The sequence below is a fragment of the Myxine glutinosa genome, chromosome 9 (assembly GCF_964187855.1).
Source record: "Myxine glutinosa chromosome 9, kmMyxGlut1.1, whole genome shotgun sequence".
NCBI lineage: Eukaryota > Metazoa > Chordata > Myxini > Myxiniformes > Myxinidae > Myxine > Myxine glutinosa.
The window spans coordinates 120,685,860-120,712,725 of record NC_136269.1 but is presented as its reverse complement, the minus strand read 5'-3'; the positions used below and the strand labels follow the sequence as shown (position 1 = coordinate 120,712,725).

The window sequence follows — 26,866 nt, the reverse complement described above, 5'->3', positions numbered from 1 at the left end:
ATTTAGGTCTCCTCCTACCACAACAACTTCCTCATCTTTCACGTTTTCCATCAGCTTTTCTAACGCACACCAGAACTTGTCCTTCTCTTCATCGCTCCGACCACCCTGCGGAGCATATCCCGAGATGACGTTCACCAAGAGCTTTCCAATCATCATTTTCACCATCATCAACCTATCACTCACTCTCGTCACACTCACCACACTGTCTACAAACTCCTCAGAAAACAGGACACCAACACCATTCACGCCTTCCGGGCACCCTTGCCACACAAACTTGTATTTCTGTCCCTGCCTACCCTTCACCATTCCCACACCACTTGCCTTCCATCTCGTCTCTTGCACACAACATATGTCCACTCTTCTTCTGACCAATACTTCTACCACTTCTCCTGATCTCCCTGTCATTGTCCCTACATTCCATGTCCCAAACCTCAGAAACCGATCTCCACTTCGGGCTGTACCCTGCTCATATGTAGTTGTGATTGTCATGGTTCTCTTTTTGAGGCAATGTTTTTATGGCCGGATGCCCTTCCTAACGCCAACCCTCTTAGTCGCCTCTTACAACACGCACGGATACGGTGTACCTATTCTAAACAGGGGTACACACCGGAAAACGTTTAAAACATGGAAATTCTGGGGGGTGCGGCGTCGACACCACGGCTGCGGGGGCCTGGTCAGCACCACACCACGTTGGCCCGGTCAGCACCACACCACGTCGGCCCGGTCAGCACCACACCACGTCGGCCCGGTCAGCACCACACCACGTCGGCCCGGTCAGCACCACACCACGTCGGCCCGGTCAGCACCACACCACGTCGGCCCGGTCAGCACCACACCACGTCGGCCCGGTCAGCACCACACCATGTCGGCCCGGTCAGCACCACACCACGTCGGCCCGGCCAGCACCACACCACGTCGGCCCGGCCAGCACCACACCACGTCGGCCCGGCCAGCACCACACCACGGCGGCCCGGCCAGCACCACACCACGTCGGCCCGGCCAGCACCACACCACGTCGGCCCGGCCAGCACCACACCACGTCGGCCCGGCCAGCACCACACCACGTCGGCCCGGCCAGCACCACACCACGTCGGCCCGGCCAGCACCACACCACACCACGTCGGCCCGGCCAGCACCACACCACACCACGTCGGCCCGGCCAGCACCACACCACACCACGTCGGCCCGGCCAGCACCACACCACACCACGTCGGCCCGGTCATCACCACACCACACCACGTCGGCCCGGCCAGCACCACCACACCACGTCGGCCCGGCCAGCACCACACCACACCACGTCGGCCCGGCCAGCACCACACCACACCACGTCGGCCCGGCCAGCACCACACCACGCCGGCCCGGCCAGCACCACACCACACCACGTCGGCCCGGCCAGCACCACACCACACCACGTCGGCCCGGCCAGCACCACACCACACCACGTCGGTCCGGCCAGCACCACACCACACCACGTCGGCCCGGCCAGCACCACACCACACCACGTCGGCCCGGCCAGCACCACACCACACCACGTCGGCCCGGCCAGCACCACACCACACCACGTCGGCCCGGCCAGCACCACACCACACCACGTCGGCCCGGCCAGCACCACACCACACCACGTCGGCCCGGCCAGCACCACACCACACCACGTCGGCCCGGCCAGCACCACACCACACCACGTCGGCCCGGCCAGCACCACACCGCACCACGTCGGCCCGGCCAGCACCACACCGCACCACGTCGGCCCGGCCAGCACCACACCGCACCACGTCGGCCCGGCCAGCACCACACCGCACCACGTCGGCCCGGCCAGCACCACACCACACCACGTCGGCCCGGCCAGCACCACACCACGGCGGCCCGGTCAGCACCACACCACGTGTGCCTGGTCAGCACCACACCACGTCGGCCCGGTCAGCACCACACCACGTCGGCCCGGTCAGCACCACACCCAGGAAAAAAAACCCCCACAATCGGCTCACCACGACGTCCTCTCCCTTCACTTCACCACAACGTCCTCTCCCTTCACCTCACCACGATGTCCTCTCCCTTCACTTCACCACGACGTTCTCTCCCTTTGTGTATTTGTATAACTCTGAGCAATTTGAGTACCATTCATACCTCATAGGCCAAAATTTCTCAGCAGGTGGAACATTTTTTCTTATACTGTGGATTTGGCTATTGCAAAATATGGGCTGCGATTTTATTTACTTTTTAAAATTTGAGTCCCAACCACCAATTGATGATAATTTCTTTGCACCTTCTCAAAATGTTTGTGATATTTGGTTAATCACACGAATCATGAACTTGCCAATCACCTGGTTAGCCTTGTTTACTTTGCAAGCTGCGTGTGACCCGATATGGACTTGAACTTTTGAAACTTTCGAGCCAAGTTATTTGGGCTTGTACTTTCGATGTGCTATCGCTGCATCCATACTATTGGTACTCAGGTCTGCATCTGAGGTTGGATTTTTCTTAACAAGTGTTTTTAGGACCTTTGACTTTTTTGGATACAAGGTGTCAATGTTTTGCACACACCTTATGAACGCTTGTGCCAGATTTGATTTCTTGCATCACATGAAATGTTAATATGTAAAAACAAAATGCTGGTGAATTTTCGAAGGTGATATTTTGCTTTCATTAGATGTGCCAGATCCGATGACTTGGACACCGAGTTCCGATGCTTCATACTTGTATTATTGTTCTAACGAGACCATTAACGGCGTCGAATTTCCAGAAATTCCAACTCCACCAGCTCCTCATGCTCCATTGGTGACAGATATCAGTTCCAACTTCTTGTCTCGGCCTTTGGATGTCAGCAAGGTAAGGAGTCCTATTTCTTTAGATTGACTCTCCCTCTTGGAAAATGTAAATCCGACGATGATATTTTTTTATTTCAAGATGGATGTCTACCTTATGCTAAACTGATTTATGGAGGACTGAACATATAGTGTTATTGTTCTACAAAATGGTAAAACATGTATACATAAAAATACCAAGAAATAAAAGCTGACCATTTGTACTCTTGCCTCCTATTCATATTTTGATCTCAAATCCAAATTTCTTGAGTGTATAGCAATAATAACAAATTTGACTTCACTGTTCCAATACTTCTTTTTTTTTTAATACTGAATCGAGGCTCGTGAAAGAGCTGACAACCGCGAGGGAAAGACAGTACGGGGGGACCACGAGGGAAAGACAGCACAGAGGGACCGCGAGGGAAAGACAGTACAGTGGGACCACGAGGGAAAGATGGCACAGAGGGACCGCGAGGGAAAGACAGTACAGTGGGACCACGAGGGAAAGACAGCACAGAGGGACCGCGAGGGAAAGACAGTACAGTGGGACCACGAGGGAAAGACAGTACAGTGGGACCACGAGGGAAAGACGGCACAGAGGGACCGCGAGGGAAAGACAGTACAGTGGGACCACGAGGGAAAGACGGCACAGAGGGACCGCGAGGGAAAGACAGTACAGTGGGACCACGAGGGAAAGACGGCACAGAGGGACCGCGAGGGAAAGACAGTACAGTGGGACCACGAGGGAAAGACAGCACAGAGGGACCGCGAGGGAAAGACAGCACAGAGGGACCGTGAGGGAAAGACAGCACAGAGGGACCGCGAGGGAAAGGGAGGCAACAACAACAACAACACAACAACAACAGACATTTTAAGGCCATTTCCCTGCTAGAGTGGGGGTTAGCCTTGTGGGCCCCATGACAATCTTCTCCATTTTGCCCTATTTTCTGCATCTCCCCTTGTTAACCCCCTTGCCCGCATTTATAATTATTCCACCATCTTTAGCCAAGTCTTTCTCGGTCTTCCCCGTCCTCTACTTCCTTCTACATTCATTTCCATCACTCTTATCAACCAGTCACTTTCATCCTTCCTCAACACATGACCAAACCATCTCAACCTGTTTCTCTGCATCCATCACAGGCTCTATTCCCATTATCTTTCACAATTCATCATTTGTCTTCCTCTCTCTCAAGAATACTCCCCACATCCACCGAACCATTCGCATTTCCACCCTTTCCAGCCTTTGTTGCTGCTCCATGTTCATTACCCATGTCTCGCTCCCATAAATCATAACACTTTTCACACATGCAGCATACACCTTTCCCTTCAGGTTCAACACTCCCCTGCTCGTCAGCACGCCACTCAGTTCCCGAAACTTCATTCCATGCTCCAATAACATTATCGCTCGATGCGAGCCACAGTCCAGAGGGTCACCTTTCCCCTTGTATAGAGGGACGAGGGTACTCAGTTCCCAATCCACTGGAATGCGGCCTTCTTTCACCACCAGATTCTCTTCACACCCCAACTTCCCGCTGCCTTGAACATATCTCCCACAACTCCCGTCGGCCCTCCCGCTTTTCCACTCTTCATTGCTTTTATCGCTTCCTCAACTTCATTCTGTTTTCTTCTCCGCCGGTCCTAAAACTGGGTTACTCTCTATGTTGCCGTCGCATTCATTCTCTGCATTCAACAGCATTTCCATATACCTCTTCCATCTTCCTTTAATTCCATCTGGGTCCACAACGATTTGTTCCACTTCATCCTTCAAGCAACTCACCCCATCACATCGCATCTCACTTTCGCTATCTGCTTTGCAATCCTGAATGCCGCTCTGACCCTCTTCCGAATCCAAACGTTCTCCGAACATTTTCCTATATTCCTCCTGGGCCTTGCTACCTCTTTCTTTGCAGCCTTCCTGGCTGCCTAAAACTTTCATGCTCTGCCTTTTCTGCCCCCGTACCCTTGGCCTTCTGCCACTCCTTGAACTTCTTCCTCTTCTCGTCAATCCTCTTTCCAACTTCATCATTTTCCAACATCAACTTCTTTCCAACTTTCCATCCTACCTGGCTGACCTCCTCTCCAGACACACTCCCACCCGCAACCTCCGCTCTGCTAGTACCAACCTCCTGACCCCCTCCATCCAGACCAAATTCAGATCCTGGGGGGACAGGGCCTTCTCCATCGCTGCTCCCACCCTCTGGAACTCACTACCTCACACCATCAGAGACTCCTCCTCACTCACCACATTCAAAACATAACTAAAGACCCACCTGTTCAACACTGCATTCAACATTCAACCCACAGCATTTAACCCCTGACTATCTCTTCTCCTTTTCCCTCCTTTTGCTTTAAATATTTCCCTATTGATTCTTGTCTTTTTGCAATTGTTGTTTTCATGTATTGTTATGCATTATGTTTTCCACTCTGTCAAAGCGCCTTTGGGCTTCTTGAAAAGCGCTATACAAAATAAATGAATTATTATTATTATTATTATCATCCCACCACCATGTTTCCGAGTGCCTCAGTGGTCCTTTTGTCCATCCACATACCTCACCAACGGCTCCCAACAGACTATCTTTCGTTGACATCCAACCACTTTCAAGCTCAACCACATCATCCTCTACCCAACTCAGCCTCTCTTTTAATGCCTCCCTTACTGTCACCTCTTTCAACCTCCACACCGTCATTCTCAGTTGGTACTTCACCCACCGAGCTCTCCTCGCACCTTTCACCCTTATGTCGCAGACAACCAAGTGGTGCTGTGAAACAGCCTCCTCCCCCGGGATCACCTTTGTGTCCCGGAGGTGCCCCCTATGTCGCCTACACACCATCAGGTAGTCAACAGTTGTCGTCGACCCACCTGACGTGTATGTAACAAGCTTATTATCCTCTTTCTGGAACTGAGTATTACAAATCAACAAATCAGCTCCATCAGCAAACTCCAAAATCCTTTCACCTTCTCCATTTCTCACACCATATCCGTAACCCCCATGATCTCCCTCAAAACCGTCCATACTTCTTCCCACATGTCAATTTCGGTCTCCTCCTACCACAACAACTTCCTCATCTTTCACGTTTTCCATCAGCTTCTCTATTGCACACCAGAACTTGTCCTTCTCTTCATCGCTCCGTCCAACCTGTGGAGCATATCCCGAGATGACTGTATATGATACATTTTTTGATGTACCATGTTCTGCAGAGTATTGGTACTGCCAGAGCAGTTTCTTGGCAAGGGTTTTTGTCTCCCATTGGAATGGTTTGCCATTGCCTTCCCAGCGTTGTTTGTCCGTTCTCTATTCTTTTAAATGCTGAGCATCAAACAAGTAAGCAGCACATACCATTTTAAAGTATTTGGTATAACTCGGACAGGGTTTGAGCCACCGACTTCCAAGACTTGGAGCGGACGCTCTAACCATTTCACCAAGTCTTAGGATTAATGGTTAAATAGTTGTATCCTAATTGCATGTACAGAATAGATGTATTGAAAATGTCAATTTCAGTCTGTTTCGTGTTTAGTAGGCCTTCTCCCCCCTCCATCCCTTCTTATTTTTCACTGTGAAATGTGCTTTATTTCTCATTTATTTGATTGATAACATTTTTCCTTTCTCCTCACCGGCCTCGTAAGTCGCGACCAATGGCTCTTGAGCCGGCTGGTCTATGTGCCGTGCTCAAACGGACAAATAAGTGGTTTTTTTCATGCCAGCCCGCCAATGAGTGTGCCTGATGACATCAGAAAGTTAAGTTGAGAGCTGGGGCCTTCTTGGGGGAGGTCTGTGGAGTCATAGGTGAGGACCAGTAAAGTGAGGAGCGTGAGCCATCTTCCTCACCAGAGTGTCATCAGGTTCTTTGGACCCTTTAGGAATAAAGTGGCGTTTACAATTCCCACAGTATAAGGAGGAACTGGTTGGGGGAGTCCATGGACACCAAGACAATGTTCACCCCGAGACCACCCATGTGGCACATTGTGTGTGGGGGAATCAGTCTGCTTCTCCCATCCAATGTAGGCGGGGGTGCCTTGCTCTGCTCGACCAGACCTGAAGCAAGCTTATTTATTTAACCCTTTTCTCCCTCCGAGTGACTAACTATCACTCGAGAGATTGTGTCTCAAAGGATAGGTTAAGTTGATTAACCCGACAATTTTTATAGATATAAGCGTGATTTATTTTCCGATTGGGACGTCCTCTGTTGAGTTGACTATGGGTTTGCTCTCTGTCTGACCATTTGTCCATCCATCCCTGTACCACCTGTGGTTTTCCAGACTTTGTGCTCTTCCCCTTTAACATATTCAACTGAAACTTGGTGCATGGCTTTATTATGACAAGTTACAGAACAAGTTCGAGTTTCAGGGTGTTTCATCTATTTTTCAGTTATGCCCCTTTGGACTTCAGTTGAGGACATATATTGCAAAGCAATTCTTCCTCTTGTTATTCTTCATTTTTTCTGTCTGTTGTTTTGTGTTCACTCCCTCGTTTCTTTTTGCTCATTGTATTAAACGGGTTTGTTCACTTTATCCATGAATGAGTAAATTGCCAGCAAGCACACGTGTGTTCGGTTCTCGGTATGTGTAACGAAATAGAAGATCTTGACGTGCACCATTTGGCACTTCGTAATTTAAAATTTACGCCTTTACTCGGTATCTTGGGAGTCTATCTCAAACGGTCTCACGTCACCTGTAAGGGAGACCTAGATCGTTAGCACACACACACACACACACACACACAGACACATCTCGTTTTTTCATTTGTTCCTTACAATTCTATCCCTCTTTCATTCAGACACACACACACACACACACACACACACACACACACAATTAATTGTACAGTATCGGTTGTTCCTAAACTTAAATAATTTAAAGGATTGTTGTCAATGATGTTAATTTTACAACATCCCATATTCAACTTTATTTAAATTGTAAACCTCAAACATAGTTTCTCCACCTAAAGCAGGAACCTTAACCCGTAAGCCACACACACACACACACTTTAAATTTTACTCTCTGCCCTACCTTCTGTTTATTTATTCTATTGTTTTATCTTCCCTCCCGCTGATCTCAAATGTTTTCACTTCTCTCCCTCCTCCCACACATCTATTTTCTTATCAATCTTCGCTTTTTTTTTTTTTTTTTTTCTAAATGAAAATTTCTAATTCAGCCTTCTCTGCCCCCCAGCCCTATATGTGAAGGATAATAATATAACGGCCCCTATAATCAATGTTTTGTTCATTTTGTCGTGCTACAGCTGGGACTAGCTTTCGCCGGGGCGCAGAAGAACGCAGGATGTGCTGGCCTCACCATAGTCATTGTTCAACGAGAACTTCTGGATCATTGTGATCCACGGTGTCCTTCGGTGTTAGATTATGGAGTCGTGGAAAAACATTCTTCGATTTACAACACACCACCTGTCTGGAGGTGAAATACTTTCCTTCATCTCATTACTAATTCTCACTAGTGTTTTGACCTGTTATAAACGCTATGCTAATCACTTAGTATGGTGGATGTGGCCAATACCTTGCTTGTTCTGTGACCATATCTGTTTGAAATTGGGAATATAAATAAAGTATAAAAGTTACTTTGCTAGTTTGTTCAAAACTGGCAGAGTAACTTGTATTGCTTTAACATTGATTACTTGGCTTTTTGAATATTTATACTACAAAAGGCACTGTCCGTCCAACCATTGGTTGGAGAGTTTGCCTGACTCCACCCACAATTTCAACCTGAAAAATATATGGTGCTTACTCCCGCCATGTTGGTGCTTACTCCTATGTAAATACATCTTTGGAGTTCGGAGCAGTCATTCACAATGCCATTCCCTCCCTTTAAGTTTTCCCTTCGGTATAAAATGACCAAATCTACAGTTAAAAGGATTTTGAGCCAATAGGTGCCATGGGCCTTGTGAAGCTTGGCCTCAGAAATAGAGAGAGAGCAGTCTGTTGTTTATGCACCGCCCAAAAAACTGTTGTTCCCTCAAGCAAGTCTTCCACTACGGAAGTTACACACGTCCTTGCTATTATTTCTGACCATTTTTCTTCCACCACTCTTTCCCTGGGCCAAACCATGCCTTCTGTGCATAATTAGCAAGTAGTGGCTTCCTCCTTCCTTCCCGCCAGTCTCTCCCAATATTTATTTCCCCTCCTCCCCCAACCCCACTCCAGTCCCGGGTCAGACGTCCAAAGGCACATCGTCACATAGGCCAGAAGTACTGATGCCACTGGGTAGTGATATTATCTTAGAAATGGTGCCCTGTGACTGTAAGGGGTGGGGGGTGAGAAAGGGTACGGTCACTGTAGGGTGGCTGATGCAATCACCCTCCGGTAGTATGCAATTGAAAATAAAAGGGACATTTAAGCTACAGGTATTTTCAACTTCAGATATTTGGAAGTAGTGTTAGGGAAGGAGATTTTTTTATGTCATCCACAGTGAAAACAGTTAGAGCCGGCCTGTTCTCCAATGATAAGGTGGTAAAACGAGACAGGTTCAAAGCTTTGACAACAGGTGCAGCCTGAACAGATAAATGACCATCTAGATACCATGTAAAAGCATTTCTTCTCCACTGTATGGTCTGAGAGATAATTGTCAAATGACTTTCCTGGACTGTTTTGTGAAATTCCACTTTTTTCACTTTTTCCAGTGAAAATGGCCGTGAATGATTTGTTCCAAAAATCCAGAAGTTTGTTAGTGACACATAGGGAGGAAATCTTCCATTCATGATCGATTGGGCCCACACTTGACATCAGATATTGACTGTTCATTCTGTAAGATCATGTGTAATGGTGAGTGATGTGTTGTTTTTATACAAGATCTAACGCTCGTAGTGGAACTGCCATTCACACATCTCGCACAAACATGGACGCAGACGAAACAACACAGGACTGTTGGACGAGACAAACAGCCACTGAGTTTCTGTCCCAAGACCATCCCCTTTCTGTCCGAACTGCTTCTGCACTTCCTTCCATGAGTCGTGGCTCCTTCACCTTTCAATATCACCCCACCCCCTCTTGCTCCCAGTGTGTACGTGTTTAACCGGGTGCTCAATTGGATCCAAGAGATCGGGGGACTTCCAGCTCTGGAGAAAATGAATAAGGCCAAATCAAATGTCATATTTGATGTCATTGATCAATCAGGAGGTTTCTACAGGTGAGGACACGGTGTGCATTCTTATCACAGGTGCAACATCTCAAAAGCTTTGATCCCTGCCAGGTAATAATCTTCCCTTTGTCTCTTTCTGGAATAAAGCTGTGCCACGATAAATTCCCATTCATTCCATTGATGTTCTACATCCAGACTATAGTCTGTATACATACAGTATATTCCTTCATAGTTTTAAATCTCCAAATAGAAAGATTGATAATTAATAGACCATGAGGTTCACTAAAAATGAAATTCATAAATAAGTGTGCATTTTATCTCTCCCCCACTCTCCTCCATATTTAACTCTGCTTTCACAACCATAGCTCCACCGTGGAGGACAAATGGAGGAGCCGTATGAATATTCCCTTTCGTATTGGAGGGCCAAACGAGTCACAGGAGCTGGAGACTGCTTTCCTCGCAGGGGCAGAAGCTAGGGGCATGGTGGGACTCAAAGGTCATCGGTATGAAATTGAGGAATAATGGATATATATGGAATGTGGATTCTGAATTTCAATTGTTAGTAGAGATAGGTGAGAAAATCTGCAGCCCAAAAAAAAAAAATGGGGCCATTAAAGAGGTAATAGTTAGTGGGGATGTTAGTTGTGTATGGCTGGACTCCACTGTACCTGTGATTTTAATGTGAAATATTGATCGTGGAAGAATTCTAATATGCTTCTTCCTTGCTGTGGTGAATTTGTTCCCATGTCTCATTAGAAGTGTGGGTGGAATCCGTGCTTCTCTGTATAATGCTGTGACTGAGGATGACGTTTTCTTGTTGTCCAGTTACATGGAGGAATTCATGTCAGCGAATCACTAAAGTGAGTAAACACTGGGATAAAGGTGAGTGATAAAATACAAATAATAACATGAGCAGGCTTCAAACAGTGCAGCTGGGCCTAAACCATTAATAAGGAACAAAGATGTCTTATCAGAACATGAAGCTTGATGGCAGTTTCGCAATTCCTTTTTTTTTTTTTTGGGCACAGTCTTGTCTAGGCTCGTGAAAGAGCTTGAGCACCAAACGGATCAGGACACAAAAGCAGTAAAGAGACAGAGGAAACAGCAACAACAGAGTTGAAGGACAACATGGAGGGAGACTTTGACAACGATGGGTGTGGGGACGAATGAGTGGAGGTGAGCAGAGTCTTGATTTTGGAAGTTTCACTAGAACTGGATGACGGGGTTGCTGGCAGATCTTGTGCATCCTGCAGAAATATTTGGTGAACAGAGCACAGATAAAGTAGTGGGTGCAAGGCCGGTGAAGAGTCGGTAGAACACAGAAAGACCACCAACCTGCCAGCGGTGAGAGATTAAAAAGCCCTCAGAATCAGCCTCACCGCATGCGGAAGATGCCAACGATTAGAAAAGCCTTGGTTTCTACAGCGTGAAGCCGAGCTAGGTGTGAGGCAAGAGCACCGGCCCAGAGGGGAGAGCAGTATTTTTATGCCTCCACCACCGAAGAATTATGTTTTCGGTTTGTCCGTCCATACGGGCTAAACCTCGTTTTTCTCAGCAACCACATGTCTGATTGAGATGAAACTTTCAGGGTAGGAGTGACACTCATCTGGAATGTTTTTTTAAATAGTGATGTCATAGGTCACGTGGTATGGCAGCCATATTGGATTAAACGCCAAAAAAAAAAAATCTTTCTCGGAATCTGCTGAATGGAAAAATTTGGAACTTGGCACATTGTCAAGTACTCCCAATGGGGGGAAAAAGCACGATAATGATATCATCGGTGAAGTGGTATACCAGCCATAAATGTTTTAATTGAATGCCTTATCCTAAAAATCTGAAATTGCATGCACATGATCTATGACCCATTTGTATTTAACCTAAGACCTTAAAAAAACATCTCCCAAACCACCAAAGCGATCGACTCCAAACTTTGTGTCATCGAATAGGCATGGCGATTAAAGTTGATCACGAAAATGCCAGTCACATGGTTTGGCAGCCATATTGGATTGAAGGAAAATATTAAATAATTATATCTCAGAAACTGCTTAGCATAATCGATGCGAAACTTTACAAATGTCATCCAACACCATTGTTGCAAATAGTTTGAAAATGATGACGTCGTAGGTCACGTGGTTTGGCAGCAATCTTGGATAGAAAAACGAACCTTATCCGATCAACACGAAACTTCACAAACCTGATCCCCTACTAATACATATGTACATTTTTGATGTCATATGTCGTTTGGTTTGGCAGCCATGTTAGCTTGAAAGCAGATATTTAAAAAATAATTTAAAAAACCTCTGAAACAGCTTCACAGATCGATGTGAAACCTGTCATATCTAGTAGCCATGTGATACTTGAGAACAGCTGAAGGGATTTAAATCGAACGTGTTTGGGATGGTCAACGAGGGCATCTACCCATTGTCATGGGCAGGGACTATGTGGAGGCATATTGGCAACGCAGTCGCATTGCTCTAGTTTATTTTGTTACAATATCATTATAGATTTTAAAATGCAAGCTCAGGAAGTTTGCTTTTCATTTATCAATTTCATGTGGTCCAATTTTGAGACACTGTACTTTGAGAATATCTGCTACATTCAACTTTAGATTGAGCATTGTGGGGTATAGTTTGGAAATCTCACCTATAACCCCTCTCCTTCTAGCACAGCAAATCCTGGCAGAACAGATCTTGAACTACTTCCTGGACAAGAAGGCAGTGTAAAGGTCGATTCAACTTTTAAACTTATTCTTGTTTTGCTGTCTAAGGTATACAAGAGTGTTTAGCATTCCATGTGGTGTTGGCTCAGCATTAATGTGGTCTGTCCTTTTGTGGCACATCCTTTAACCTCAAAAAATTGCATTAATAAATGAGTAAAAATCTCTTCTTGTTGGATTTTCAATGATAAGTATTTCTTCATTGTATTTACAGTGCCTTTTGAAAAGCCCCCTATCAAATTTTTCACCTTTTGTTGCCTTACACATCGTAACCCAGAACTTCCAAGTGAAAAACAAATTCTACAAATTTCAGAAAACCAATTAAAAATAAAAAACGAGAATATCTTGATTGGAATATCTTGATTGGAATATCTTGTAAATGAGCTCAGGTAGAACCAATCACGTTCAAAATCACACACCAAGTTAATTGTCCTCCACCTGTGTTATATTGTAGTGATTATGATTATTTCAGAATAAAATCAGCTGTTCCTGTAGGTTTCCTCTGCGGGATAGTGCATTTCACAGCAAAGACTCAACCATGAGCAACAAGGGGCTTTCAAAAGAACTCCAGGAAGTTGTGGAAAGGCACAGATAAGGGATGGGTATAAAAAATATTTCAAAGGCCTTGAATATCCCTTGAAGCACAGTCAAGACAATCATTAAGAAGTGGAATGCATATGGTACCACAAAGACCCTGCCTAGATTAGGCTGTCCCTCCAAACTGGATGACCAAGCAAGGAGGAGACTGATCAGTGAGGCCACCAATAAGTCAATGGCAACTTTGAAAGAGCTACAGGCCTTTATGGCAAAGACTGGTCACTGGGTGCATGTGACAACAATATCACAAGCACTCCACTCCACTCCACAAGTCTGACCTGAATGGTAGGGTGGCAAGAAGGAAGTCATAACTCAAAAATCCCACCTCGAGTCCCGTTTGTTGTATGCAAAAAACCACTCCGGAGATTCTGAAGCCATGTGGCAAAAAGTTTTGTGGTCTGACGAAACCGAGATTGAACATTTTGGCCTAAATGCAAAACGTTACGTTTGGTGCAAACCCAACACAGCACATCACCCAAAGAACACCATCCCTACTGTGAAGCATGGTGGTGGCAGCATCATGTTATGGGGATGTTTCTCATCAGCAGGGACTGGGGCACTCATCAGGATGGAAGGGAAAATGGATGGAGCAAAATACAGAAACATCCGAGAGGAAAACCTGCTGCCCTATGCAAGAAAGCTGAAATTGGGATGGGAGTTCACCTTCTAGCATGACAACGACCCGAAGCACACAGCTTGAGCTACACTGGAGGGGCTAAGGAACAAAAAGATAAATGTCCTCGAGTGTCCCAGTCAGAGCACTAACCTAAATCCAATTAGAAATCTGTGGCATATAAGATTTCTGTCCAACGCCCCCACGCAACTTGACTGAGCCTGAACAGTTTTGTGCAGAAGAAATGGGCAAATTTCGACCAAATCAAGGTGTGCAAAGTTGGTAGAGGCCGATCCCAACAGAATCACAGCTGTAATTGCTGCCAAAGGTGCTTCCACCAAGTATTAACTCAGAGGTGGACACTTATCCAATAAAAAGATATTCTAGTTTTGTATTTTTAATTAATTTTGTGAAATTTGTAGAATTTGTTTTTCACTTGGAAGTTGTGGGTTACGATGTGCAAAATAAGGGTGGAAAAAGTCTGGTTTAATGCAATTTAATTTCAGGCTATAAGGCAACAAAAGGTGAATTTTTTAAAAGCGGGTATAGACTTTCAATAGGTACTGTACAGAATAACTAATTTAATGAGAAGCACACCTTTTTCTTTAAATGATGAAGTGCCCCTTTAGATGTTTTGAGTCTGTCCACTTGGAATATGAGAAAAATGGTGAGGTTACAAAAACAAACGAAAACTGCAATTGCTTGAGCACATACCTCTCTACTAGGCTGAACAGCTTGTTTTGTATCCCACTGAAAGGTCATCCGGACCAAAACCAAAATCGAATCTGCTTGTTCTGTCATCTGTCACCTCCCCAAATCATCCACCAAGTTTTGTCATATAGTGGGGCGGCTTAGCCCAAATATTCAAAAGAATTGTGCATTTTGTGAAACAAGCACCAAATTTGGCACAAATGTACATTAATATGTTGCGAACATTTTCAGATATTGGGCCACTTGAAATTCCGTAATTTTTTTTTTCAAATTTCGTAATTTCAAATTTTTCGGGTGACACCGTCACAATTTCGGTCTTCGAGGCCGGCCGATAGGCAAAGTGTGACCGGAAGGGACGAGGTTCTCCTGACCACGTGGCCCTCGATCTGGGAAGCGAGAGGCGTTCCATTAGTGGACGCGCCCCTCACGCCCGACTTTTGGGCGGCCCCGGCAGGCCGTTTGTTTTGACGTTCCGTGACAGGCCCCGCACCCCCACCTCCGGGCCGACCGGAAGCTTGTGCTGAGTACATCATACCTGAACAACTCAGTGAGGCAGAACACAGCAGTGCACACCAGGGTGACCCCTTCAGTGCATAAACCAATTAACCTGTCCACTGCAGGGCATATAGAAATGAAGTTATTTTCTGCATATAATAATAATATAAGTTCAGTTCTATATAACAATTTCTGTTATCACCACTACCACTACAACTACCACTACTACAAGCTTTGGCTGGAATTTTGTGGACTAACAGACAAACAGACATACAGACATGCTGGGATCAAAACATTACCTCCTTCCACCATTGAGTGTAGAGGTAAACATCATGGAAATTATATCATGCCCTAGATTTAATTCATGCTTACCCGTGTATTTGCTTCACTGGTTCACAAGGTCTTTTGCATACATGTAATTCAGACTCTCGTCTTCATTGCTGACCACACAATGTTCGCAACATATTAATGTACATTTGTGCCAAATTTGGTGCTTGTATCACAAAATGCACAATTCTTTTGAATATTTGGGCTAAGCCGCCCCACTATATCGGCCGGCCTCGAAGACCGAAATTGTGACGGTGTCACCCGAAAAATTTGAAATTACGAAATTTGAAAAAATTTGAAAAAAAAAATTACGGAATTTCAAGTGGCCCAATATCTGAAAATGTTCGCAACATATTAATGTACATTTGTGCCAAATTTGGTGCTTGTATCACAAAATGCACAACAGGTTTGCTATGCTGCTACACTAATAATCTGTCCACAACTTTAAGATTTCCTGATATATATATATATATATATATATATATATATATATATATATATATATATATATATATATATATATATATATATTATTTAAAAATTAAAATGTTTTGGCCCTATCTCTCAATGGTGCAGAATCACCAAAAAATTATAGGATCCAGATCTTCACCAAAAATCGATTCAATTTGTCCTTGTCACACACTCAACCTGTCCAAGATTCAACTGAATCCGTCCACAACTTTTTGCGACATTGTGCTCACAGACAAACAGAGGGGTGAAAACACAACTTCCGTCCTCCTTCGGTGGCAGGGGTAACTGGCGCTTCGATACCAAGAGACCTTTACTTCCTTTTTGACATTTGGTACATTGTTGAAGTGATAGACTCGGTGAACAGCTGTGGAGTTGCTTTTCAGCACCTCCTCACAGAAACCCAAACAAGTTCTTCCCATGTGAGGATACATTTATCAGAAAACTTTTTCAACAAAATATTCAAATCAAGAGTTGTCCAAGCCTTTCAAAAGCAAATTTCATTTACAATGGCAAGAATTTGTTGCGAGAAGTTCATCCAAAGAATCCATAGAGTACACAAAAGAGAAAATGAATGCTTACGATTTCCAAAAGTCATAACGAAATCAAAACGAGGATCGAGTTGTAAGAGCAAAATTCATTTCCACAGGAGGACGATATTGTCCAAAGGAAATGGTTTTGTGCTGGAATGTGAAGAGCTCAGATCATTGACAGATAGCACAGTCTCACTCCATGTGTAACCAGCTCAAAATAATTCGCCTCCGCCGTGCAATCGGACAGCTCGTGTATGAATTGCAGCATCACCAAACATCTGATTTGCAGTTTTTATTGAACCCCAGGCAACCCCAAAGAAAGAACAAATTGCCTTTTAACAGCAGTGATGGTATTTAGAGGAAGGAACGATACACGTTGTCCCATCAGGCAATTTTGCCTAGCAGTTCCTGTGGGTTGGAAAGGGAAACAATGAATGAAGTCATTCAGCAATGGTCTCCTGGATCAAATACTTGTGTTGAACACCAAATGTTTTTTAACGCAACAGGTAAGATTGTTCATTCATTCCTAAGGTACACACCTGTTTGACAGCATTGACACACTGTACATACTGCCTTGCCAATGTGGAGCAGTTGAGGCTTTGCCCTGCATGCTCCAGGTAACAGGTGAGAACCCGATCTTGCAGCTCTGCACACACAGGTGCAAAGTGGCCTTCCCTGGAACACACACACGTGTACACATGAAATACCAGAATAATAGAGAGAAGTTGCATTATCCCAACAACTTGAATGTATCCCAACATGATGAATGTATCCCAACAACAAGAGCAAAGCTATAGGCCCCTCTGGGTAGGGGACTAATAAGGCAATTCTCTTTGTATGTACGTCTGATTATAGAATCAAATGGTTTGGTGAATCCCTCCCCAAATCTTGCACAGTTGTTGGGGATACCCAATGTCAGGTCATGGGCATAATAATATACAGTGCATTCAGAAAGTATTCAGACCCCTTCACTTTTTTCACATTTTGTTATGTTGCAGCCTTATGTTGAAATCGTTTAAATTCATTTTTTCCCTCCTCAATCTACACTCAATACCCCATAATTAAAATGAAATAAAATTTTTATTTTTTTATTTTTATTATTATGGGGTATTGAGTGTAGATTATAAAAAAAAATAACCACCTTTAGAGGCCATTTTTCCCCGCAAATCAGGGGTTGGCCTTTTTTCGGGAACCGTGGTTGTTGTTGTTTTTCGGTCCCCTTTTTGAAGCAATGTTTTACGGCCGGATGCCCTTCCTGACGCCAACCCTTTTTGCCGCCTTTAACGACAAACAGGGAATTACCAGTGAACTGGTACTCAATTAGCCGACCGCGGAAGGATGACAGGCTGAGTCAACCCCCCTGGCGTTAATTCAGCGATCGACCGGGATTCGAACCCAGGATCCTAGGATCCTAAGCCGGCACCCTAGCCGCTAGCCCAACACCAACACTACATCAATCTACACAAAAATCTACATCAATCTACACTCAATACCCCATAATGACAAAGAGAAAACAGGATGTTAGAAAGTTTTGCAAATTTATTAAAAATAAAAAAACTGAAATATCACATTTACATAAGTATTCAGACCCTTTGCTATGACACTTGAAATTTAGCTCAGGTGCCTCCCATTTCCCCAGATCATCTTTGAGATGTTTCTACACCTTGATTGGAGTCCACCTGTGGTAAATTCAATTGATTGGACATGATTTGGAAAGGCACACACCTGTCTATATAAGGTCTCACAGCTGACAATGCGTATCAGAGCAAAATCCAAGCCGGGAGGTCGAAGGAACTGCCTGCAGACCTCAGAGACAGGATTGTGTCGAGGCACAGATCTGGGGAAGCCTACAAAAAAAATCTCTGCTGCATTGAAGGTTCCCAAGAGCACAGTGGCCTCCATAATTCTTAAATGGAAGAAGTTTGGAACAACCAGGACTCTTCCTAGAGCTGGCCGCCTGGCCAAACTGAGCAATCGGGGGAGAAGGGCCTTGGTAAGAGAAGTGATCAAGAACCCGATGGTCACTCTGGCTGAGCTCCAGAGATCCTGTGTGGAGATGGGAGAAACTTCCAGAAGGACAACCATCACTGCAACACTCCATCGATCTGGGCTTTATGGCAGAGTGGCCAGATACTGTTGCTCTGATATGCATTGTCAGTTGTGAGACCTTATATAGACAGGTGTGTGCCTTTCCAAATCATGTCCAATCAATTGAATTTACCACAGGTGGACTCCAATCAAGGTGTAGAAACATCTCAAAGATGATCAAGAGAAGTGGGAGGCACCTGAGCTAAATTTCAAGTGTCATAGCAAAGGGTATGAATACTTATGTAAATGTGATATTTCAGTTTTTTATTTTTAATAAATTTGCAAAACTTTCTAAAACCCTGTTTTCTCTTTGTCATTATGGGGTATTGAGTGTAGATTGATGAGGGAAAAAATGAATTTAAACGATTTCATCATGAGGCTGCAACATAACAAAATGTGAAAAAGTGAAGGGGTCTGAATACTTTCTGAATGCACTGTAATTCCTCCCCCACACCATGAGTTTCGTGAGACAGTTTTTGTCTTTGCACATGGCACTGCATTAAAAAAAAAAAAAAATTCTCAATTCCCACTCTTCCCCCCACGCCCAACCCCCAATGCAGGCCAATCCCAGAGAGAACGGGTGTTTCTAGTTCATTTTATATAACTTTTGTATTTCTTTTTCAGCACATGCTTTAAAGCAGGAAAAACGTGATTATTGGTAATGGTAATCATTATTTAATGTGCAGCCTGTTGGTGCTGGTTGTTGTTCCTGGGAGCACAGCTGATACAATGGCCATTGCTGATTAGAGCAGGAATTTGCAATTTGTTCAGGATGCCAGCGATAGCTTGCCTACTCTTCACAAAGGACACCGTGGGATCTTTAACACCCAGCAGCTAATGCTGGCAGATGTGACGCCCAGTTTAACGTCTATCCGATGGACAGCACACACATTGATGAATCACCAGGATGACAGTTCATAGCTGGGTCACGATTCGAACGCAGGCTAGACAGTTGAGGAGAGTGTGTGTACCTCTCGACAATCCTCCCAGCCCATTGGTAATGAATGGTTACAACACAGTAAAAGTAAGTTACTTCTTAATGATTCCACGAAGTATGTTGACCTTTTACAACCAGAAGTCCAGGTCGATTTCAAACCACCCTTATATGTTTAACACCAAGTTTTACTACGCCTGCTTTATTCTGTTTTCATAAAATCTTGCAGACAACCTGGCAAAACCGAAAAAGGTTTGAACTGGCATTACGTACGGGATTTTGTCTTCCACCCGATCTGCATTTCTGCGGAAATCTTCATTGATCCCTTGGTGGAGGGTAGTACTCTGTGAAGGTGATCCAAAAGGTGTCAAAGACTAAGCAAACAGCAAACCATGAAGCCGAAGCAATTCAAATGTCAGTAAAGTTGTTCTCACTCACCTTCTCTTCCCATTTGGAAAACTGCTTGCGGTACTTCCCATGCAGCTTCTGCATTTCTTCTTCCTGTCGCTTCAGCTGCTCTACCTAATCCCAGCAGCAACAACAACAACAATAATTAAAAAGAAAATTCAATATTACCATCTGCATGTATGTGATCATTCTGAATAGCAAGTTAAATGAAGCACTGGATGGTCACAATGGTGTTACACATTTACCTCTATAAGGTGCATTTATTTATACCTAGTGAGGTGCCCATGCTAAGCCTGGGTGGATGGCCAAATGCAAATGGGCAATGCTTTAATGACAAATGCCAAACCATGAACCAATAAATTCCACATTCCTGTGACACCTTCAGTCGAACGTCATGCATGGACAGCCGATTCGTGAATGACTTGGGCAAAAGATACGAAATAAAAAAACAAGACCGATCCACAATGGCGTATCCAACCGTGTTTGATACTTTAGTTTTAGTTGAAGAAGATAGTATTATTTGGGTGGGGTTAGCAGTTAGGAAATAATGTCTATTAATTTTTTTTGACTTCAGGCATGGACAGCCTGTTCGTGAATGACTTGGATAAAAAAAACGGCGAATGTCAAACAATGAAACAATAAATTCCACATTCCTGTGACGCCTACAGTCGAATGTCATGCATGGACAGCCGATTCGTGAATGACTTGGGCAAAAAAACAAGACCGATCAACAACGGTGTATCTGGCCTCGTTTGATACTTTAGTTGAAGATGGTATTACCTAGGTGGGGATACCAGTTGGCAGTTAGCAAATAAGGTAAGTATTAATTTATTTTGACTTCAGGCCAGCTGCTGGTTCGTGAATGACTTGGATAAAAAAAAAGAAATGGCGAATGTCAAATGATGAACCAATAAATTTCACATTCCTGTGCCACCTTCAGTCGGTCAGGCATTAACAACACGTTCTCTATATTTTCTTTCCAAACAGCATCATTCATCATTCCAATCACAAATTAATACGACGTTATTAATATATCAAAATATGATGTTAAATCACGATTGTATTGAGATATTATCAAACCAGAAAACCATTGTCATCTGTTCACTTCCGGATTCGGGAGCAAGGTCCGTGTCGATCACATTTCAAACTCATTGTATTGAGGAATTTCTGAAATTTACCTACCTTACAACACCTGCTGGGACCCCAAAACGATCCACAGAAGGTTATTATATTTTCTTTTAGTAAAATATGCAAATATAATGGTTACGAAACACGTTCCCCTGTCATGTGACCAGATCCTCAACTCTGATTGGTGTATGTTTGTGGGGACATGCATATGGACAAACAAATGATGTTCTAGACGGCATTGCCCTACAGGTTACACCGTAAATAAATAAAAAATCCCCATTCTCTTTTCAACTCGATCTCTATATTTTAATTCCAATCACAAATGAATAGGATATCATTAATATAACAAAATACAACGTTGTAAACAAATATGAATGCTGTTCTAATGTGACAACCAATAGACTAATTTGCCAGTGGGCAAGAGTGGATATGCAACACGTTGTACGGATGGAAACAAAATAATGTATTGAGATATTTATAAAACCTCCCACCCACCTTAGAATGGATAAAAGCGGCTTCATTCGGGTGGAAACTCAAAATCACAATTATTGTATTGTGATATTATCAAACCAGCGATTGTTTCTGTCAAATCCATGATTGTGCTTACATCCGGATAGGGCGCAGTTTCGTATGGGTAGAAACTCAAAATGATAATTGTAGTGAGGAATTTATGAAACCTCCCGCCCACCGTAGGACACCCGCTGGGACCTCAAAAGGTTCCACAAAAGGTTTGGTGGGGCTAGCCCCAAAACTGAGGGAATAATTCAGGGACTGGCAAATAAATAGACCCTCCTTCATTATAATCTTACCATAATTCACCAAATATCTGTACATCTGTCTGTCTGTCCGTCCGTCCGTCCATTCCCAGGTACCCGCAAAAACGGCTGAACCGATGGCAACGAAATTTTGGGTGGGTAATCCTGGGACCCCCTGGAGTAAAATAGGCTATATTGTTTTCCCAATTTTATTTTCCAATTTCCCAATTTTTCCAATTTCCCAGTTTTTTCAAACACGATGGAATAATATTTACCGATATGAACAGTGATGTGGCTTTTATTGAAATTCCACAAATACAGTTTAGATTTTGATGATTTGCGTGTGATATGATTTAACTGATGTTTATATAAATCGCTTAAAATAAAATAAAAAGCCTTCAATTTCTGATATTTTGCCTTTTCATTTGGGCCTCCCAATTGAAGCCCCGCCCGTAGGGTGGGTACCGTTGCTAGTATAGATAATATAGATGTGCTAAATCAGTCGAGTTCCCTTTTGAAACCTCGTGAGTAATCAACTCAACATAAACCCTGACAATTTGCAAGGCCGAGGCCAAGGAGGGGACAATGAAGGACGAGAGGGCTGTGATCATCACATTTGAACACTTGTCATGACGCTCACCTTTTGACTAGAAAGGGAAGATGGCCAGGTGATGGCAGCGAATGACAAACGCTAACCAAACTGCCATAGCCAGGGTCCAATCTTATTTAGGCCATGGGCTACTATAGCTGCTGGTATACCCCCAACCCTGCCCTACAAACCTCTGACATTCTATTTCTCTGATGACCTAGACACCAAGAGTATCCTGAACATGAAATCAAATGTTGACAATGCATAAGTTGAGATGAACTTGTCATTTTGGATCAATATTTAGAGGTACCGGTACCCTCAAAACGCGACCGTGGTCGATTTCGCGCCACATGCTATCTCGGGCACCACATGCACGGCCCTCCGCCCCATCAAAGCTGCAGTGCACTCCGAAGTCGCCGCACACGGCACGAATCCTCAATCTCACCTCGCTCTTTCACATCCTCAATGGATGGAGCTCTACAGGAGGAGGTCTATCAAAGCTTGGCCCTTCCCACACAGGGTGCACACGTCCCATCAAGCTCCAGAGCCAGGCCACAAAAACGCACGTCGAATGGTGCGACACCGACCACCATCTTGTCCCATCAAAGCTGCCGTTCTCAGGTCAGTCTTTACTGACTTCAAAACTGATTTTTGCGACACAGCTTCTGGTTGTCTCCGTCCCAGGCGAGAGGGAGGCGGCACGACTGGGAAGTCATACAGCCTCCCTCATCACCACCATCTTCTCATGTAGTGTGTGTGTATATGTGTGCGTCCCCATTTATTTTTTCAGATGGCCGAACGCATCTTCGCTAAAACTTATTCAGTGAGTACCAGGGAGTGTTTTCGGCAAAAAGACATAACATACAAGACACAACACAGGACTTAGACGAGACAAACATCCTCCGGGTACCAGTGACGTCACAGCAATTGCACTGCTTTTCTCAATGCACTCAGTGGAGTAAAAATGAAGTTTATTTACCTTATAGTTGATGAGAAAAGCAAAATTGCTGAATGTTCACCGAGATAGTGGTTTCACATACCCATGCTGATGTCTTATTAGGATATCCTTACCATAGTAACAATACAAAAAAAAACATTTCCAACCACGGGTCTTTGAAGTACTACATACTTGCAGATACCAATCTTTAAGGACATTGCCAAGGTATTTTGCTTGAAGCATCTGGCCTCACCGTGGAAAGCAATTTCCGCTTTTCCTCTTCTCCCCATGAGTACGCTAGGTTGGGCATGAACCTCTCTTGGTTCGCATAGTTTTCTCTTAGCTGCCTGAATAACATACACGCTACCTGAGTCAACAGCCAGTGCAGGATTAAAAACAAATAAGTAAATAAAAACACACAAAAGGCGAGTTGAATGGCAGAGTAGGCCCGGCGGTCAATAACCAGAGTATATGAGAAGCAGAGAAGCAGAAAACCAACAAACAGGATGATATTGCAATACTACTTGGAAACAAGACCATCAGGAAAACAGGTATAAAATGTGTGAATGAGCGAGTGTGCTTCTGACCGAGAGCAGGGCTCTTCTTTAGGTGTATCTGGTGCTTGTGTCACTGAAAAATCAACAAAAGAAATGAGACAGCTTTCATTTTGACTTGGATACAAGACATTTGGTAATTATTCACAGTGAAGGAGGAATAACAATAAGGAAACCAATAAGAAAACGAGAAAGCATCTGAAAATGCAACGCCCGTCTGCTTCCGTTTCTATTTAGACATCTTCTTCTTCGACATGCTCAAAATAACGTAAGCAGTTAAAAAAAAAAAACATGATTTTATGCAGTCTTAACCTTTGAGCTAAAGATCTAAAAAAAATAATCAGCTTCTATCTTTTCATTGGTGAACCCATTCTGTGAACTGATATGCAATCTTTTTTAATTTTAGGTAAATTGGACGAAAATTGACGATTTAATGCAACCTCTACCTTTGACCTTTTGATCTAAAAGAAAAAACCAATCAGCTTCTAGCGTTTTGATTGGGGAACCAATTCAGTGACCCAATATGCAAAATACTTAAAATTTCAGGTCAATCGGATGAAAAGTGACGATGTTAATGTGACGCCGACCTTTGACCTCTTGACAAAATTATGAATTTGCCTTCTCTGTATTTATCATAATAAAGCTTTGGTGGAAATTTGATGATAATAGCTCAAATGGTAAAAAGGTTCTGGCCCGGACACACGGACACGCACGCGTGATTGCAAAGCCCAGTCTCCTGTTGTGCAGGGGACGGGCTAATAAACCTTCAGTCGGCTTGTACAACTCTTAAAAAAAAAAAAAAGAGCTATTAACCATTTGAGTACGGATGACATCCAGTGCCGCAACCCGCGAAAAAGTTTTGTGTACGGATGACGTTACTACACGTCATCGACTATACCTATAAATAGATCGTCAGTACGTGGTTGCATTACCGTAATGCCAAATTAATCCCGTACCAGGGGTGTTTTTATCAAAAAAAAATCCCGCACTCAAAGGGTTAACTTGATAGAAGCCAAACCGAGACATATGACCCCTATATACCCAACAACACAGGGTTGAAGTAACTCATTCACCAAAAACTGGACTGTGGATTCAAGCGAAAGATATGAACTACAACATGGCTTATTCCGAAAGGCTGGTTTGGCATCTCAGCTTTTTATGAAATGTCATTTCATTAAACTAGAAAGGCAGTCAGTAGAGAGCATACCTCCGCCAAGTGAACAGTTTAGTTTTGTAGACCAGAGTAGACCAGAAAATCACAATACAGGATCATATTTAATCAAAATCATCCATCCACAACTTTTTGAGATATCCTGCTACGCATCGTTTTTGGCCGCATCTCCCAATGGTGAAGAATCACTTTAAAAATTCTAGTAGCCGAATCCGAATCCGGATCTTCACCAAAATCTAATCATTTCGTCCTTGTCACATTCGCTACATCTCTGCCAAATTTCGTCTGCATCCGTCCACAACTTTTTGAGATATCTTGTTCACAAACAGACAGACAGACAGACAGGGGTGAAAACATAAAACACATAGCCAATATGACTCACCAATCTCCTGTGAAGAAGAAACCTACCAATCTCCTGTGAAGAAGAAACCTACCACTCCATCTTGGCTGCATTGCATGTACGAGATAGGCCATTTGAGTGTGAATGTAAATGCCAAATAATTTTTAAGAATACGGGTCCATTCCACACTAGGGTAACCAACCTGCGGCCTATCCCTCTGGTTTTTGGGTGAAACTCAGTGGCTGACTTTCCACAGCATAAGGCAGATCCAGGAAAGAACAACAGATCATTTGTCTGTCTTTTTTTCCTCCAACCTGTGGAACCAACTTCCACATTCTCTTCAATCTCATTCTTCCCTCCAAGTCTTCAAGACAGCTGTTCACCACCATCTCAGATCACCCCCAATCCAAAACCATATTTTCTATCCACGTTAACCTCTGCTCCCTCCCCCCAAATTTTGCTCCTCTATCCATCTTGTCCACCTCCATTCCTCACCGTTACAAGAACGGAATATAGAATGTTTGTTGGACAAGAGGTTCAAAATGACAAGGAGCAGATACTCTAGGTCCCCCGCCATTTGGGTGGAATGAGGAATAGATTGAATTGAATGTTTGGATCTTGTACCTTCTATGGGAGGGCATGAACTAAACCACACAAAATATTCGTAAAGTCCTGGATTGCCAGGCATGTCCGACCGTTTTAAACATCCATCCAATGCGGAAATGACGCAATAAATAAATAAAATCTTTAAAAGGTACACTTCCGGTCTTCACCTGGAGATGTTGGTTGGGGCTTCGTGGGGGTCGATATGGCACCACCACCACCATTTGGCTCTTTCATGCGCCTCACGGCATGTTCCGAGAGCTGTGGGCAAAGAGGGAACGACACTGAAAGCGACCAAGACTCAACTTCAAGACCAAATGTAACTTATGTAAGTCACGTGGTTGGCAACAACCATGCTCGGCACGACCATGGTCATGTGGTGTTAAGCCACCAGTTAGAACTTAGGTGGAGGTACTCGCGGTCACGGGTAACATTCGCGGCAACGCAAGCCAATGGTAACGTGACGACACGACCATTTTCAAGGTGAAAGGGCCAGGTTGTCCCCACACGGGTGATTTCGGTTTCCTCTCACCGCGAAGCCGCCTCAAGGACTCCATGGTGCTGCTTTACCTTGATGCCCTTTACAACAGTGACCTGCTGGTTCTCGTCCAGCTCGTACGACATTCGATGGGTGCTGCCGCCGCTGCCCATCGCCCTTGTGAAGGGAGATTGGGAGGTGAAGGCCGAGCAGGTTCTCTCCTTGTACTAAGTCTCAAAATCCGTGTCCGAGTCCCAACGGCTAAGTAACACTAACAGTCCCGTACTGTACACAAACCCCTCGTCCTCCTCCAGCAAGCTCCAGCCACCGAATGAAGTCAATCTCACTATCCCGTCGATGGTCTCCTCACTCTTTTTTTCATTCCATCCGCCGAGACTCGAGTACAAGCGAACGCCGTTTTATTTTCCTTAAGTTTAACAAAATTTTTAATAACGGATTAATCTGGAGAACGCTGTACAGTAATATTCAACAAGAAGGCTTCTTATTGGGCGACTGCAATTCGTAGTAAGCTG

At 44.2% G+C, this 26,866-nt stretch overlaps 2 protein-coding genes across 7 annotated transcripts in view; one reads left to right on the top strand and one right to left on the bottom strand.

The window, feature by feature from the left end:
- PSAT1 (phosphoserine aminotransferase 1) overlaps positions 1-12,769 on the top strand; it is a 30,049-nt gene extending 17,280 nt beyond the window's left edge. For 3 of the 6 annotated variants that reach the window (XM_068128334.2, XM_068128332.2, XM_068128335.2), the window contains 6 exons: positions 2,648-2,826; positions 8,042-8,211; positions 9,808-9,936; positions 10,254-10,391; positions 10,645-10,748; positions 12,553-12,769. In XM_068128334.2, coding sequence (XP_067984435.1) covers positions 2,648-2,826; positions 8,042-8,211; positions 9,808-9,936; positions 10,254-10,391; positions 10,645-10,747 — 719 coding nt within the window. In that variant the 3' untranslated portion in view covers position 10,748; positions 12,553-12,769. The remainder of the gene's footprint in view (positions 1-2,647; positions 2,827-8,041; positions 8,212-9,807; positions 9,937-10,253; positions 10,392-10,644; positions 10,749-12,552) is intronic. The other 3 variants (XM_068128333.2, XM_078784842.1, XM_078784841.1) reach the window with 1 other exon arrangement.
- A 3,856-nt stretch (positions 12,770-16,625) lies between these two features.
- Positions 16,626-26,860, bottom strand: LOC137435010 (MICOS complex subunit MIC19). Its single transcript, XM_068128338.2, has 8 exons — positions 26,426-26,860; positions 26,026-26,116; positions 23,775-23,817; positions 23,441-23,534; positions 19,809-19,892; positions 19,644-19,714; positions 16,888-17,023; positions 16,626-16,756 (listed from the first exon to the last, which is right to left on the bottom strand). Exons 1-8 carry the CDS (start codon positions 26,504-26,506, stop codon positions 16,733-16,735), a joined length of 624 nt encoding a protein of 207 aa, XP_067984439.2. The 5' UTR covers positions 26,507-26,860; the 3' UTR covers positions 16,626-16,732.
- Positions 26,861-26,866: the final 6 nt, after the last annotated feature.

Excerpts from the sequence above, each read along its gene's own strand:
- LOC137435010 (XM_068128338.2), bottom strand. The coding sequence starts at position 26,506 with ATGGGCAGCGGCGGCAGCACCCATCGAATGTCGTACGAGCTGGACGAG. Across the intron at positions 19,715-19,808 it reads TTTCCAAATGGGAAGAGAAG|AGTACTACCCTCCACCAAGG; the intron begins GTGAGTGAGAAC and ends TCACCTTCACAG. Across the intron at positions 17,024-19,643 it reads CGGGTGGAAGACAAAATCCC|GGAAGGCCACTTTGCACCTG; the intron begins GTACGTAATGCC and ends TGTGTGTTCCAG.